General features: G+C 39.6%; 1 protein-coding gene across 1 annotated transcript in view; it reads left to right on the forward strand.

Moving 5' to 3' along the window:
* Window positions 1-16,640, forward strand: part of LOC145514600 (contactin-associated protein-like 3) — a 207,104-nt gene that overhangs the window by 142,433 nt on the left and 48,031 nt on the right. The window contains exons 15-16 of the mRNA XM_081512732.1: window positions 10,312-10,509; window positions 14,365-14,521. Of these exons, the coding sequence (XP_081368858.1) occupies window positions 10,312-10,509; window positions 14,365-14,521 (355 nt within the window). The remainder of the gene's footprint in view (window positions 1-10,311; window positions 10,510-14,364; window positions 14,522-16,640) is intronic.

The following is a 16,640-nucleotide window of genomic DNA, read 5'->3' on the forward strand; positions in this document are numbered from 1 at the left end:
TCATTACTATGACTCAAGTGAATGCCAAGAACAAAGAAAGCTAAATAAAGAAGCTACCATCCCAATAATACATTTCCTTTATATCAATTAGGTTCTTAATTATCACAAAAGTCTAGGGCATGTTAAAGATTTTCATATATATTATCTTGGGTTAATCCTATGAGCAGAGTTCCATATAAATTGAAAAATTCCAAGAATCATAGAAAGGTAGAAATAATCCCTAATAGCATGTCCCAAGATGAGTAAAGTTTCAATGACCAAAGGCATTTTGTTGATAATTAACTGTTGGCAGGTTTGGTAAGGCTGAGGTCAAGCTTGTAAGTCTGCCAAGGGGAATAACCGAGAGCTGATTGCCTGATCTTCTCCAGTTTATGGTTGTAATAAAAGAAAAACATTTTAATCATCATAGTGAACACATGATCTAAGCTTTGCCATGAAGCTTTAGTTGTGCATATTTCTAAAGCCCATTTGAAATGTGTAACTATCTCAAAGGTGTTCTGTTTTGATACTGATTGCTGCAATAGCTGATACATTTTGATTCCCTGCAATTGCTATTATCTCTTCAGAGTGAACCTAGGTCCCTACCTAGACAAGAATAGTTATCAAAATGCAAAGGGACAGTAAAAACAGATGCTCAGCTTTTGATTTCAATTAACTTAGGATAATACTTGATGATATATAAGCATGTGTTTCTTACCCTAGAGATAAGAAAAAACCTCTGAATAAGGGAGGGAAAAGGTAAAATCTACTGATTACCCATCCTGATTAATTTATACACACGATGGCCTTGAAAACTGTCTGCCAAGGACATGAATCATTCCCTTTCCCAGGGTGACGTGAAGAAATGTCCAAGTTAATGCACAAAACTGAAGAGTTGCAAGGAAATTTCTGACAACATCGAACACGTGTACTCAGCGCCTGACCTGAGCCGACACAGCTGGGGTCATAACAGACTGTGAATCTGAACACCTCCCTCCCATGGTCGGGGGCGCTTTTTCGGGTGGGGAACCAAACCGTTGACAGAAGCGAATCAAATACGTAGCATGTTATAAGGCAGTGGGTGCTGTAAAGCAGAACAAAGCAGGGAATGGGGCACAGACTGCAGAAGGATGGGTTACAGTTTTAAATAGAGGGATCAGGAAAAGACTCAGTTGGAAAGTTGACATTTGCACCTATCACATCAAAGCAGCAGCTGAGACAAGAGAAGGTAGAGCCTTCAGCGGGAGGGAGGAGACAAGGGCAGAAGGCCTACAGCCACAGGGAGCCTGGCCTGTTGGACAGACCCAGGTGGAAGGACCAGGAGGTGGCCTTTCCTCAAGTCATGTGGCTGGAAAGGGGCTGGTCCAGATCTCACACAGTTAGGACCTTTAAGCATCATGGTGCACCAAGGGGAGGCAAGAAGACCAGTTAGGACTTTGCTTTAGTAATTTAGCCAAGATGGTGGTGATGGTGGGGAGCAGGGGAGGAGAGAGGAGAAGGGGAGAAAGATTGCTTTAGAACCACTGGACTGGATATGGACAGAGAGAAAGAGAGGCATCAAGCAGGCCTCCCATGTTTGGATCTGACCCCTGGAAGGAAGGTGCAGTTATTGTTTATGGAGATGGAGAATTCTTGGGAAGGACCATGTTTTAATGGAAGACCAGGATTCCAGTTGTGAGCATGTGAAGTTTGGTTTGCGTGTTGGTCATTTAATTAGATAGTAGGGATCTCTTGTTTATAAAAACAAATGTAATGTATCTTCTTAAAGCCTACTGGGTGGTTATAATATCCTTGGCAATACAAACTTTTAAAAATATAATTTGGACTGTGACTTTACAAATTAACCTGACCAGCAGGCTGTCATTTGCTTTACCGTCCCTGGTGGACACTGTCCAGCAGGATGAGGCTTTTCCAGGTCCCTACATGTTTGTCCCCTTAGGGAAGCTCTGCTTTCTACAGAAGGATCCTTTGGCAGCATCCAGGAAAGGCTGTATTATTATTATTAAGCTTCTCTACAGATGCTTAGGGCTTTCCAGGTGGTGCTAAGGTAAAGAACTGGCCTGCCAAGGCAGGAGACATAAGCTATGTGGGTTTGATCCCTGGGTCAGGAAGATGCCCTAGAGGAGGGCATGGCAATTCACTCCAGTATTCTTGGCTGGAGAATTCCATGGATAGAGGAGCCTGGGAGGCTACAGTCCATGGGGTCACAAAGAGTCAGACATGACTGAACACAGCACAGCCCAGAGATGCTTATTTGTACACGGGTTTAGAAACAACTGTTGTGAAGCTGAGGAGCTTTGTTCAGTGAATACAGCCTCCTCTATCTTCAAAAAATTAAAATGGAAAGGGAGTAAAGGGCACTGCACAATGGAGAAATAAAACTAATGGAGATGTAAAATTTTGGTGCTGCTATTCATTTCACAGTCCAAGCAATTATTCTGTTGTTCCTATTAATGTAGGTTGCTGTGGGTGAGGTTGCATGATCTATCACTGAATCCTTGTGGCTATGATTTGTCCACAATGCAACAAGAATTGTTCACATGTATTAAGATAAAGTCTAAGACATTAATTCTCTAAAGTAAATATTTTCTAAACACTCTAACTTAATCTTGGGAAGTTTTAAGAGCACTAAGGTATATGTGTATGTGTGTGTGTGTTCATGAAAATCATTGCTATTCCTTCATTGTAAATCCATTTAATGATTTACATTGATATGTAAATGTATATTATTAAAGCATACTTAGTAACTATGCCTTTATATTACATTGCAAATGAACAAACATTAAGTCCAGATTATTGTATCACTATGACTTCTGCATAATTAAGTTTTTTAGAGAAGTTTGTGGTTGTCTAACTCTCATCTAAAACTCCTGAAATTAGTATAGTCTTTCTATGTGAAAAGATTAATGTTCTAAGAGTTCTATAATTGCAATTAAGATGGAGCATCAAATGGATCATGGAGATGGAGTGCAGGAATTAAATATTTCAGTGAAGATTTCCAAATAATATTAAATGCCAAGGATTTTTATAAAACTCAAAGCCATAAAGAAAGCAGTATGCTGAAGACATATAGGCCAAATGACCAATGACTACCTCCAACAGCTGGGCAACAAAATATTTAACTGAAAAATTTAAAAATCCAGATTGTTCCTGGAGAAAATCCAAGGAATGAGCCAGGGTTATAGCTCAGTGATAAAGAATCTGCCTGCCAATCCAGGAGACTTGGGTTAGATCCCTGGGTCTGGAAAATTCCCTGGAGTAGAAAATGGCAACCCACTCCAGTATTCTTGCCTGGAGAATCCCTTGGACAGAGGAGCCTGGTGGGCTGCAGTCCATGGGGTCACAAAGAATTGGACACGACTGACCACACACACACACACACACACAGCTACATAGTTCTTACTGATCCAGGGGTCACATGAGTCGCCCTCAAAGTCTTTGTATTCTTAGAGGAATGATCTTAGGGTCCTGATTCTGTTCTTCCAACCTGGAAATATTTACACTATAATAATTTCTCCTTCTCCATAAGGCTGCAGTGCCTGTGGACAATTAAATATTCTTTAATTATTAAAAAAAAACAAGTACTAACACTTGGAAAAATATACCCCAAACAAAATTCTAAACCAATGTAAAATCAAATCCTTGGTAATAGCCTTCAGAAATGTAGTCCTCTGACCTACAAAAAGTCCTACAAAAAGACACTCTGCAAGTCTTTTTTAGTACCTTTAGTACTGAGACATCCAAAACAAGACAGAAAATGAAACTATTTTGAATGGACAGCTTGTAAAATTTTTTGATGGGTCTATTCCCTTTCTAAACTAAGGAACAGAACATAATTTCTTTGATGACAAGATGAGGAAGGTCAATATCTCTCCCCACTGAGACAGAGATGTTTGTGTCCACACTATACCCAGGATGTTAGTATTAGTCACTCAGTCAGTCTAACTCACTGTGACCTTATGGACCCTTCCGGCTCCTCTGTCCATAGAATTCTCCAGACAAGAACACTGGAGTGGGTAGCCATTCCTTCTCCAGGGGTTCTTCCCAATGCAGGGATCGAACTTGTATCTCACGCAATGCAGGCAGGTTCTTTGCGAACTAAGCCACCAGAGAAGCCCCAGGGTAGTTGTTTGCTATTATAACATCATAATCATGAGGTTCAGAAACTGGGTCTCAGACACTGCACTGTGAGAATGATTGTTGCTGGAAGAAAATGGGTTGCGGTCAGAGCAGTGACTCAACTTCTGGTCCATAAGAATCCCTGGAGGCTTAAAGAACAAGCTGAGGACTGGGTCTGTTGCCTCCCTGACCTCACCCACAGCAACCTACGTTAATAGGAACGACAGAATAATTGCTTGAACTGTGAAATGAATAGCAGCACCAAAATTTTACATCTCCATTAGTTTTATTTCTCCATTGTGTGGTGCCCTTTACTCCCTTTCCATTTTAATTTTTTGATCTTCAGATCTTAATTTATTGACTAGCCAGTTAATAATGCAGCACTTTTTACTCATTATTATTGCTGAGTCACTCGCCTTCATGCAAACCAAGCAGTTGTGTTTCTTTTCTTATTGAGGCACAGTTGATTTATAAGGCTATGTTAATTTCAGGTGTACAACAAAATGATTTAGTAGTACAGACATATATATCTATTTTTTTCATATTTTTTCCCCTTATAGATTATTACAAAATATTGAATATAGTTCCCTGTGTTATATAGTAGGTCCTTGTTGATTATCTATTTTATATATAGTAGTGTGTATTTTGTTGTTGGTTCAGTTGCTCAGTCGTGTCCGACTCTCTGCAACCCCATGGACTGCAGTATGCCAGGCCTCCCTGTCCTTCACTCTCTCCCAGAGTTTGCTCAAACTCATGTCCGCTGAGTCGGTGATGCCATCCAACCATCTCATCCTCTGTCACCCCCTTCTCCTCCTGCCCTCAATCTTTCCCAGCATCAGAGTCTTTTCCAATGAGTTGGTTCTTCGCTTTAGGTGGCCAGCGTATTGGAGCTTCAGCATCAGTCTTTCCAATGAATATTCAGGGTTGATTTCCTTTAGGATTGACTGGTTTGATCTTGCTGTCCAAAGGACGCTCAAGAGTCTTCTCCAGCACCACAGTTCGAAAGCATCACTTCTTCAGTGCTCAGCCTTCTTTATGGTCCAACTCTCACATCCGTACATGACTACTGGAAAAACCATAGCTTTGACTGCCCAGACCTTTGTTGGAAAAGTAATGTCTCTGCTTTTTAATACACTATCTAGTGGTATTATGTATATTTTGAATCTAGAAAATGATACAAGTGAACTTATGTACAAAATATGAATAGACTCACAGACATGGGAAAGAAAATTGTGGTTACCAAAGGTGAAAGGAGGATATAAATTAGGAGTTTGAGATGAAAATATCTGCAGTTGTGTTTCTTCAACAGCCATTTTCCTGTGTCAGAAATTGTGTCAGGTCTCCAGCACTGTGGTTTAGCAAAGGGCAGTCAGTCCAGCTGTCTTACACACAACACAAGCTACTTTTGGGGAGGTGAGAAGTAGATTTGTTAATATAAGAATGCTTATAAGAGATGTAAGCAGTAAAGAGAGGGGGTTCTGTCAAGCTATTTTCTTAAGTCCTCTATAGACTGGGTGCTGATAGCCCCACACTGCTATGTGTTTAACTATTAGTATACATTTTCTTCCTTTCTTCTCTCTTTGCTAGAATTCCTGTCTCGGCTTAACCAAACAGCTGCCTTTTCAGTTATCCATTCAGTTCATGCATTAATTCAATCATACACACTTTATACTACGAACTTGTAGACACTAAGCTATATGTGAGGAATGAAAGGGAAATTAACTGTTCTCATAGACCTTCAGATGAGTGAGATAGACAGATGTTAATTCAACTAACTAACAATGTTATGAATATCATAAGTTCTACATTTGCTATTTTAAGTAGATATGAGCCCTTGTTGGAAATTTGTCAAAAAGAGGTGGTAAGTATAGACTGGGGAGTTCTTTCATGAGTAAATGCATAGTTGCTGCAACATGTATTTTCTTTGCTTATAAAAAGTTGGGATTTCATTGTTCTCTGCTCTGCTCTTGAAAATTGAGAGTGGCAGGAAGCATAGCATTATTGTGCATTCATTACATGTGGCAAGTTTTGTTTGGAACTAGTGTTTCTTACAAATTTTTTTTTAAAGTTGAAATGTTGGAATTTTTAAGGAAAATGAAAGAAGAGCTGCACTTTGATGATTATCGTACATAGTGAACCTACATTTCTTTTATACTGGCTTTTGCCTGGAAAGAACTCTTTTCCACCTTCACTGGGGAGACATTATTCTGACTTGCCTCTTGACACTTCTAAAGGTAGTTCATAAAACATTCAGCGTGGTGTGGTTGGAGATGCAGAATTTCTGGGGCAGGTCCAGTCATTGTGTCCAAAGGGTAAAAAAACAAATGCTTCAGGAAAGCTTATTTTCCTGCTTTTCTGTCAGCCACGCAGTCTGCCCCAACCTTGTGGGTGGACATAGTGAACGGTCTGGATGAACACTAAAAATATAGATGCTCAGAGAGCAGCTAGGCCAGAAACATGCCTGGTTCACGGCCTTAGAATTCAAAGGTGGCTAGAACGATAGCATTTGGTCTTCAGCATTTACTAAATATGGAATTGGAGGCTCAGAGATTTTTTTTTTACTTTTCTAAGACCATTCTTCCCCTGCGCCTCAGCAGTAAAGAATCCTCCTGCAATGCAAGAGATGCAGCAGGAGCTGCAAGTTCAATCCCTGGGTCAAGAAGATTCCCTGGAAAAGAAAATAGCAACCTACTCCAGTATTCTTGCCTGGAAAATCCCCCGGACAGAGGAGGCTGGTGGGCTACAGTCCATGGGGTTGCAAACAGTCGGACATGACTTAGTGACTAAACAAGACCATAGATTATAACCCGTATCTCTTATTGACCATGATCCTGTACTCTGTCTGTATCTAATTTTATGAATGAATTATATAATGTACTCTCTGAGAAAATTATTTTGCTCTGGAGCTGTATGACGGGCTGACACACAAGGGGAGGGACTAATATCTTCCAATAACTGAGTTCCTAGGAGGTTCCGGATACAGGGCCAGGCACATATGTGTATTGCCTGAAGACAATGTAAGTCATGTTGAGTAAATGTCCATTCTTGTTAAATAGCAGGTGTCTGCCCTTATGAATGAGCAGACACACATTCAGCGTGACCTAGTAAGTGAAAGCATCATCCTCTGAAATCCCAAGAAAGAAGGCTGTGAAGTAGCTACATTCCCTTGAAGCTATCAAGTTGTATCCTATAACATTTTCTTGTGTTCAAAATATTAAAGTAAGTCAGAAAAGCCTTAAGGCCCCAGAATTATGGCAGGAAGGGCAACCCTATAAATATTTATCAGGAGGGACCCGAGATGTGGGGCCAGGATGAATGCCGTCTCTGGGCCCCCCAGGGCCTGGCAGCTGTTTCCTTAGAGCTGTTATCCCTTCCCTTCAGTAAAATGCACACACCAGTCATCCTCAGCTTTGACAAACAAATGACATGGCAGGGACCAGGGCCTCTGCAATCTAGGGCAGCACCAGGTGAGAGCTGACCATCATCTTCCTCAGGACACCCTCCGAACATCTGGAGCAGTGGGCTTGGCCTTTACTGGCCCTATGAGCACGTAAATGACCAGGATCCAGTTCTATTTTCACTGGAAATATAGGAGAGGGCTCAGGTGAGTAAGACTGTCTGGGAAAATTACAGACCTTAGCACTCTTTGAGAAGTTTACTCAGAAAGCTCAGTGACTTACACTGTATTACTTAGAAATGTGTGGCTAAGTTACATAGTTTCATGAATTTAGTTCTGCAAGTGAGTCTTTCTAGACTTCCATTTCCTTATCTGTGTGGCAAAAGGGTTGAGGTGAATAAAAAGTGAAAGCTAGTTGTAATGATATTTCTCTCTGTAAAGTAACACAATTTCTAAGAAGGCTGTCTTGGGTCTCTATTGTTGTTGTTGTTCAGTCGCTAAGTCGTGTCTGACTCTTTGCAACCCCGTAGACTGCAGCATGCCCAGGCTTCCCTGTGCTTCACGATGCAATGCGGGAGACCCGGCTTCAATCCCTGGGTCAGGAAGATCCCTTGGAGAAGGAAATGGCAACCCACTCCAGTATTCTTGCCTGGAGAATCCCACGGACAGAGGAGCCTGGCAAGCTACAGTCCACTGGGTCACAAGAGTCGGACACGCCTTAGTGACTAAACCACCACCACCACCAAAATTAATTACTTCAGATCCAAAATTGTGCTTCAGACTACGTTGAATAACAGCTTAGTTGAACAAACTCCAGGAGATAGTGGTGGACAGAGGAACCTGGCATGCTGCAGTCCTTGGGGTCGAAAAGAGTTGTACACAACTTAGCGACTGAACAACAATTTTTGCATCATGCTGGTCACTTTAATTCATTAGTCTGTCTCCTTGTGCTTGAAAATTAAGGTTATGTGGCATGTCAAAGGTTCATGGTTTTGAAATCTATGAAAATAATATGTTGTGAAATATTAGAGAAATATAATGTGTTGTTGTTTGGGTCTTTTAAATAATATTTCTAGAAAGAGCAGTCACTTAAAGTATTTTTCAGAAGAGCAGTTTTGAGGTTCTTTTCAACTGTTCCCTTCTTTCCACTCAAAAAGATTTCTGTTATTATACCTTAACCATGCAAGACCATAAATCTATCATACTGACCACTAGCCTATATGAACCATTCAGGCACATCATTTTTCTTTGTGCCCTAAGCCATGAAAATAAATGACACAGTGGCACTGGAATTGATGAATTCCCAAGCCTAACATAGTCTTCTGCATAACTCCCTCTACCTTCATTTCATTTGATGAAGGAAACCCTGGGGGTGAATGAGAGTAGGTAATTACCAAAAATAATACCAGACCCATTTAAGTAATTTTCCAGGAAAATGTTGAAATGTAAAATGTCTAGTGAAAACGTGATTAAGGAGGAAACAAAATCTATGGATTTCAAGTTGCCATGGGAACACTCACAGCCCTCTCTAGTGAGCAGATAGGTGGGTGATCCATTAAGTCTTTTTTTAATTGAATACAAGACTGCATTGGTCATGTTGACTCACAGTTTGTTCCTGTTCTCGCTAATCTTTGCATATGTTATGATGCTTTGAATCAGAGTTTTTTCCATGGCCCTTGGGGTTCTTTTCCCTGAGTCTCTTGATGTATTTCATGTGTTAAGGGTTTGTGAGCACCAGCACAGCTGTTAGGTTTTTCCCAGACCCACATCCCCAGGGTAGGAAAGGAATAGGGACCTGTGGGGACCCCTAAGTGAATTCCTTGTGTTATTGTTTTGGTTTTTTGCTCTTTTGCTCATATACTAATTATTAAGAAATAATATAAACTCAATAAGACTGCTTCCTGCTCTGTAATATAGAAAGTTTGTGTGCAGACTGATCATTTTATCAAATACATATTATAAGGAAAGTTAAATGACGTTGTAGAGATAGTTGAATTAAGGTAGCTTGAACTCAGCCTTTTAGCCACTGAGCCATGGCCTTATATACTGTGGGAGCTTCTATACTTTTATAGTAGGAGGTATATTTGGGGGAGGTGTTTATGGTGGGATGTATATTGAGGAGAAGATAAAAGAAGTCAAGTTGTTTTTCTTCTGGTATAAACGTTATGGAGTGTGTATTGTTTTTAAAATCTCTTTGAAAAATATAGGTAATCAGTGTAACAGAAATATGAATTTTCCAACAGACATTCATGTAGCTATGGTTACTGCTGGGATAGTCATATTCCTAGGCACTGTGTTTTTTTTAGTGCTGGCCATTGAACAGGTTGCTGACACACTATTAGTTAATTTTTGTCAAAAGTACTTAGTTTCTGTTATTTGCATGATCATGTTTGCAGCTTATTCCTCAAATATGTCTTTTACACGTTTCTTTGATTATCAGAGGAAAAGATGCTCAGATGAGAAATATACTTGTAAAAAGATAAATATACGCACAGTAGCCTTTGGCTTTCTCCTTATAGTAATAGAAAGAAAAATATTAGGTCCATAAAGTTCTATTTATAACTTTGAGTATTTTAATGCGGAATTTTAAAAATTGGCCACCTGACAATGTTGCCTATAATTTCAATAAAGAGAATCCCTCCTGTTAAACATTTTGAGAATTCCACTCATTGATTCTAATTGCAAAGAGATCTGATGACTACAAAAAAAATAAAAGAAAACTTAGTTCAGATGCTCTGCTTTCCATATTTACATTTAATGATTCCATCCTCATTATGGTCTACTTTCTTTCTCCCAACCCCTCTTCCGCCCACCAGACACTGCGTGGACCTCAGTGCAGCATAACGGCTCCCACTTGGTAAAGGTCAAAAGTCTGAACGGAGAAAGCCCCCATCCAGTATTTTTCAAGTACATAGCGAGCATGGACCAGCTCCAGACCATCATTGACTATGCGGACAACTGCCAACAGGAGCTGACTTTCCACTGCAAGAAGTCAAGGCTTTCAACTCCCCAAGGTGAGTAATCAGAGTAATTAGACATTATGAGCTATTGTCCGCACAGGTCACAATGGCTTGCCACAGATGCATGAGAATATGTGCCCATAGTACCCAAGTCACAATCTGAGATACATTTTCTTGGAGAAAAGATCAAAATCTTTGCCCAAAGCCATAAATGGTCTGAGGTTCCCTCCCATCCCCAGACTCAACTGGGCAACAGGGCAGTAAAAGCCTCTTAAAGAGGCCTCTGGAGGGCTCAGTACTCATCTGCCATAAAGGGCAGAGACATCTCAATTCTGTGGTATCTTGGGAAGCATTGCTAACAACAACATGGCTTAGTTATTTGGAGGTGATTATTTGGTGAGATCCTTTTTCCTGGGCTGAATGTGATTAGTGTCTTGGCTAATTATTCAGTAGGGAACAATGTTGGTATCACCAATTCTTTCCTACATTAATTGCTAGTAGTTTATTTTCCACATCTTTTCTTCTTTTGAAAATTTTTATTTTTGATTTTCTATTTTCTTCCTTTGAAATACCTCATTGTGTTGGGATGTGCAACCTGCCTGCATGAAGCATGAAACTACTTGGTTTTCTGGAGGCTGGCCTGCCGCTCCTCTGATCAGGCATCTGGGGGTTGGAATGAGCAGAGAGTGCTAGGCAGGTCCTCAGAGTTCAGGCTTGTCCCTCAGCAGCTATGGGACTTAGGAAATAATTTTTTCTGAGTCTTCAGGGCTAAGGCACTAACTCTTCTAGAACCTAATTGCACCATACCTATAAATGGCATGAAGTAAATGCTACTTATTTGCATCTCTCTGGTTAATTGAATTTATAGTTAGTGCTAGTGAGTTTAGTGCTTACTGTTAGTTGATTGCTAACTAGATTGCTAATTAGATCTATTGCCAAATAGATCACTGGACTAAAATTCTATGTTCCCAGAAGAATGAGAAAGCTGCCTCCGGGAGAGTATTGTTCATGGGTTCTCTAACCAGGGAAAACAAGGCAAAGACAAAGTAGCATTGGAACCAACCATGAACAAAGCCATAAAACAAAGCCACCCAGTGAGTCAGGGAGCAAACTCATACACAGAAGCAGATGGTCTATTCCAGAACCTGGACATGACCCAGATCACCAAAGAATTCCCACCTGGAAGGCCAGTGTCTGCCTGTTGATTTGCATGTGGTTACCTAATTGTTATCCCTTTGATATAAATACATAAAATAGTGCTACCACCACCAACAACAGGTATTTAAATGCGTATTTAATTGAGGCTAGGGGAAAAGATGGAAAGAGAAAAGACTTATAAACTTGACAAACACCTACTAAAGAAGCAAAATAAAGGACTTCATTAAATATACATGCTCAAGTTATTTGCATTTCTTATATCCTGCTGCTGAAGAATTTTTAGTACAAACTTAATTTAAACAAATTCACTGCAGACCTACATATTTCCAGATGTGCTTAATTAAGGTTGAGATGTGGCAGGCAAATAGTGTAGTCTGATACACCTTAAAATTGTTGCACTAATTTGCTTGGTACTATCGATAAACACAAATGAGCATGCAGAGCTTTGATGTTACACTTGTGTGGAAGAAATGAAAACAACAAAGCCTGGGTCCCTCGTTGTTGCTGTTTAGTTGCTAAGTCTTGTCTGACTCTGCAATTCCACAGACTGTAGCTCCCCAGGCTCCTCTGTCCATGGGATTTCCCAGACAAGAAGACTGGAATGGGTTACCATTTCCTTCTCCAGGGGATCTTCCCAACCCAGGGATTGAACCCACATCTCCTGCATTGCAAGCGGATTCTTTACACTGAACCTGGGTCCCTCCTTCGATGGCTGCAATGTGAAAACAGCACAAGGGGACTGCAGTATGGGAAGCAAGTAGCTTAGGAATTTTATAGGACAGATTGGGGACCATCAGTCAAAATTCAGCCTTATCTCAAGAATTTTCCACCCTCATATTCTCAGAAGTTATCAGGAGACTGAGTGGTGGTGGTAATCTCAAAAAGAGATTTAACAAGCCTGGGTTCTCAGTGCAGCAGCCCTTGTGTTGGTTTTGATTTCCAAGAGAGCTGGGGAGGAGCAGTGGGCCTAGGATCTTGCTCAGGTCCTGGAACATTTTTCCTTCAGCATCTTTAAGGTCTCTGTGTTACAGATCGTTTTGGGGATATGATTACAGGTGGCTAAAGAGGAAGTTGTGTGACCATATTGACTTTAGGAAACCATTCCATCACCATGCTATGAATGCTTAAGGTCATTGAGGATGGTAGGTAGCAGTGGCTGGCGAGGACAGTGACCCATGGGCTAAAATAATTGAGAAAGTGGAGCCGTGAACCTTGGTCATTTCTATCTTTCCTGTTCCTTTTCATTTCAGCCTCTAATTCTTCTTCATGTTATTCCTAATGCTTTCTTATGCAAATTCTTTAGGTTACTGAAAGGAATTTTGAATGGAGCCACGTACATTTTGTACCTTTAAGAACCCTTAATGGTTCTTATTTTAGAGAGAAAAATGTAAACACAGTTGTGCATTTACATATAATGATTTCTTTGCTCTTCAATCAATGAAAGAAGATGTTGAATAATTACATTTTTAAGATGGAATTTTGAAAAATACCTATTAAATATTTATTAAATATTAAGCTGAAAAGATCTTCTACCCCCTAGAGATGTTTTCAACACATTTAAAAAAATGATGGTTGATATTGATTTCTTGGCTCACATCGCACCCACTGGGCCTGCAGTGCGTGGTAATGAATGCAGTCTATGTGTTTACAAGCTGGGAGGTTGTCAGCAGAAGCAAAAGTCTTATTGAATAGGGAGCCATAATGAGCAGTGGCAATTTTAAGTTAGGAAGAAGCTGCTACAGATTCTTGGTGGGGGCCTGATGGGAACAACTTAAGAGTGTGAAAAACACAGGCATCTTTACAGATTTAATGTCACTTCCATTTCCTGCACCCCCCTGCCCTGAATCTCTGTTTACCAGGGACCGTTTCCTCTCCACCTTCCTGTGTGCTCCACCTTTTCTGAACATCCTCCTCCAGGTGCTCTATAATCTCACACTGGGACTTCGGCAGCATCTTCAGCATAAATAAGCAATCTTGCAGAGCTGAAGCAGCCTCTGCTCCTGTCACTTATGCATTGCACTGAGGAGTGGGTTTTGCTGAAAATCCACTCTGTAGTTGTCTCGGATTTGTCCAAACCGAAGACTCACTTCAGGCATGAAGAAGGCTGATTAGTGCCATTTCTTTAGTTTCCAAACAGAGTAACCCATTTAGTATAAGTACGTATCCCCCAAAAACTTTAAAGATATGCTAGGAAGTGCCAGTGTTTTTAGCTAATACATAAAGTGAAAGAATTCTATATTTTGCATAACATGAAACATTTTAATGGCATTTTATTAATAGGATCACAAACAGATTTTAGATTCAATGTATAAATTACTCTGGTTTCAATTTTGATGACAATTCTTTCTTGAACATTATTTCTGAAGAAATGATGTAATTGGAGTCCTCAAGAGAAATATGTTAACGTCATGCTTGAATGAGTTAGGGACAATTTGCTCATTTTCTGATAAAAGAAAAAGTCCTCAAGAGAAATATGTTAACGTCATGCTTGAATGAGTTAGGGACAATTTGCTCATTTTCTGATAAAAGAAAAAAAATGGTTAACGATGATATAAGACTTGACATTAAAGTATATATTTTTAGATAGTTGGGAGTCCTCCTAAAAATGATCCTATTGCAGAGTTAAAATATAAAATATACTTCTAGAAGAGTCTCTCTATGCTTTAAATATAGAGGAGTAAAGGAACTATTTTGGGGAGGCAGGTAGTGGGGGTCAAAGTAGGTGTCACCTTTCTCATACTTGTCTTTCAGATGGAACCCCAGTGAGCTGGTGGGTTGGAAGAACCAATGAAACACACACTTACTGGGGAGGTTCTCAGCCTGATGCTCAAAAATGTACTTGTGGATTAGAGGGGAACTGCATTGATTCTCAATATTACTGCAACTGTGATGCTGACCGGAATGAATGGTGATTTCCATATAATTTCCCTGTGCAAACTGTAATTTTTTTGTTGCTTAAGCTATGTACCTTAGGCAGACATTGGACATGACAGTACAATAAAGAGGATAAATTAAAGTATGCCCTAGCAACTTAAAAGTATAAGCTGTGATGTGTATAGTGTCATTAATCAGAAGCTTAAAATATTAGGTAGCTATTTTTGTTTACTGGTTAATAACTAAGCATGTCTGTTTTATTTTTCTACTAAGACAAAATTGGAGTGAATGTTTCCTATTCACTGAAAGTGAAATATAAGACTTCTTAAAGTTGATTCAGTTAATAAGATGACCACCCCATGACTCACCTGGGATTATTTACTGACTTTCCTAAACTTCCAGCTGATTTCTTGAATGCCCACATAGGGGAAACCAGACAAGGCCTTGAGTCCATGAAAGAGAATACAAAGAACACAAAATTCTCCATGCAGCTGAAGGTCTCAGAAGGCTACAAACCCCCAAAAAGTGAATGAGGATAGATCTTCTAGTTAGCACTCTGAGTAGAAAAAAAAATTCTCCCTGAAAACTCATGTCTACAGACGTGCTCTCACACAGATTTAGTGCCCAAATTTACATAACTTGGATGGTCCTTAAATTGGTTAACATGGCCACAGGTTGGCAGCACCAATGGCTCATCCTAAGATTACATGATATTCTCACTGGAGACCTGCCCTCCCCCCTCACACAGGTCTCATGAGATTCCCACAGATAAAATGCTGCCAAACATGAACTCACAATCCAGGGCTATACAACACCAGAGGACGCAAGTGAGAGGCAGAAGAAACCCCAAAGAGTAGATCCAATGCCTACAAATCTCAGATCATGGATACATTAAAAACATAAGATAAAATAAATATGCGAGCTGCTCAAAAAATTAAAGCTGGAATCAAAACATGAGAATCTTCCTATTAACAAAGAAGACTGTGATTTACAAAAGAAGCAAATGAATGCTTAGAAATGAATATATTAGCATATATATCAATATATATTAGAAATGAATATATTGTCATTAGTAATGACAATATTACTCAGTTTAAAACTTTTGGATCAGATATTAGTGGAAAAGATATGTAAATTAAATGACACACAAAATGAACGGAGAAAAACAAAATGGCACCTAGGAAAGTGGTGACATTGAAGAGTCATGTGAAGAAGATCGAACATGTGTATGATTAAAGTTTCAGAAGAAAAGATTTGAGATATAATAATTAAAAAGAGGCAGTACTCAAATAGCTGAGAAATTTCCAGATTGAGAAAATATTAAAATACCAAGCTGAAAGTAAATAAATAAAAGTAAGTCCATATCTAGACACCCATGGTGAAATCAAAGAACACTAAAGAGAATGTTTAAAGGAGGAGAAAGGAAAGGAAGACTCTTTAAGGGAAAGACAGCCAGACAGCTGACCTTCCCTGACCAGTCCAGAGCCCAGCCCACAGAGGGTGGAGCATGCCCCTTACAGGGCAGAAGTGAAATACCTGTCAAACTCCCAGTGTTTACCAAGCTGATATTATAAGAAATGGGATAAAATTAAGATCTAGACAAACAACACTGGAGAAATTTACCAGCAGCAGACTCCCCAAAAGGGATTTTTTTTTTTAAGCAAGCCATATTTTTTTAATCACAGGCAGCTAATAAGGTCTGTAGCATCTGTGAGATTTATTTAAACAGTTGCTAGGAAGAATTTGCTTTCTCAGTAAACACAGCAAACCTTAGACAAAGTTTTTTTAATCGAGTCTTTGACGGTGTTAACATTAACACATGAGACCATTTGCTTCGTTGTGATGGTCTCTAAGTTGACTGATTATACCAGCAACTCATCAACCCATTAAGTATTGCAATGTTACCACACTTAAGCATTTTAAAACTTCATGATCCTGTTTCTGCTATTTTTTGAGATTAAGACTTCAAAAACAAAACAAAACAAACAAAAAAAACCCTCATGTAACCAGGACTATTTTTGACAAAACAAAATAATGTAGAAATCTAAATGTTCTGCCCCTACAGCTTTTAAGATGAAATTACACAAAAGGGATTTTTAAGAATGGTTTTCAGAATGAAAGAAAGTGATATTACAAGGAAGGTTTCAGAAACA

This window comes from Giraffa tippelskirchi, chromosome 1 (assembly GCF_054371585.1).
Source record: "Giraffa tippelskirchi isolate mGirTip1 chromosome 1, T2T-mGirTip1v1.2.pri, whole genome shotgun sequence".
Classification (NCBI taxonomy): domain Eukaryota; kingdom Metazoa; phylum Chordata; class Mammalia; order Artiodactyla; family Giraffidae; genus Giraffa; species Giraffa tippelskirchi.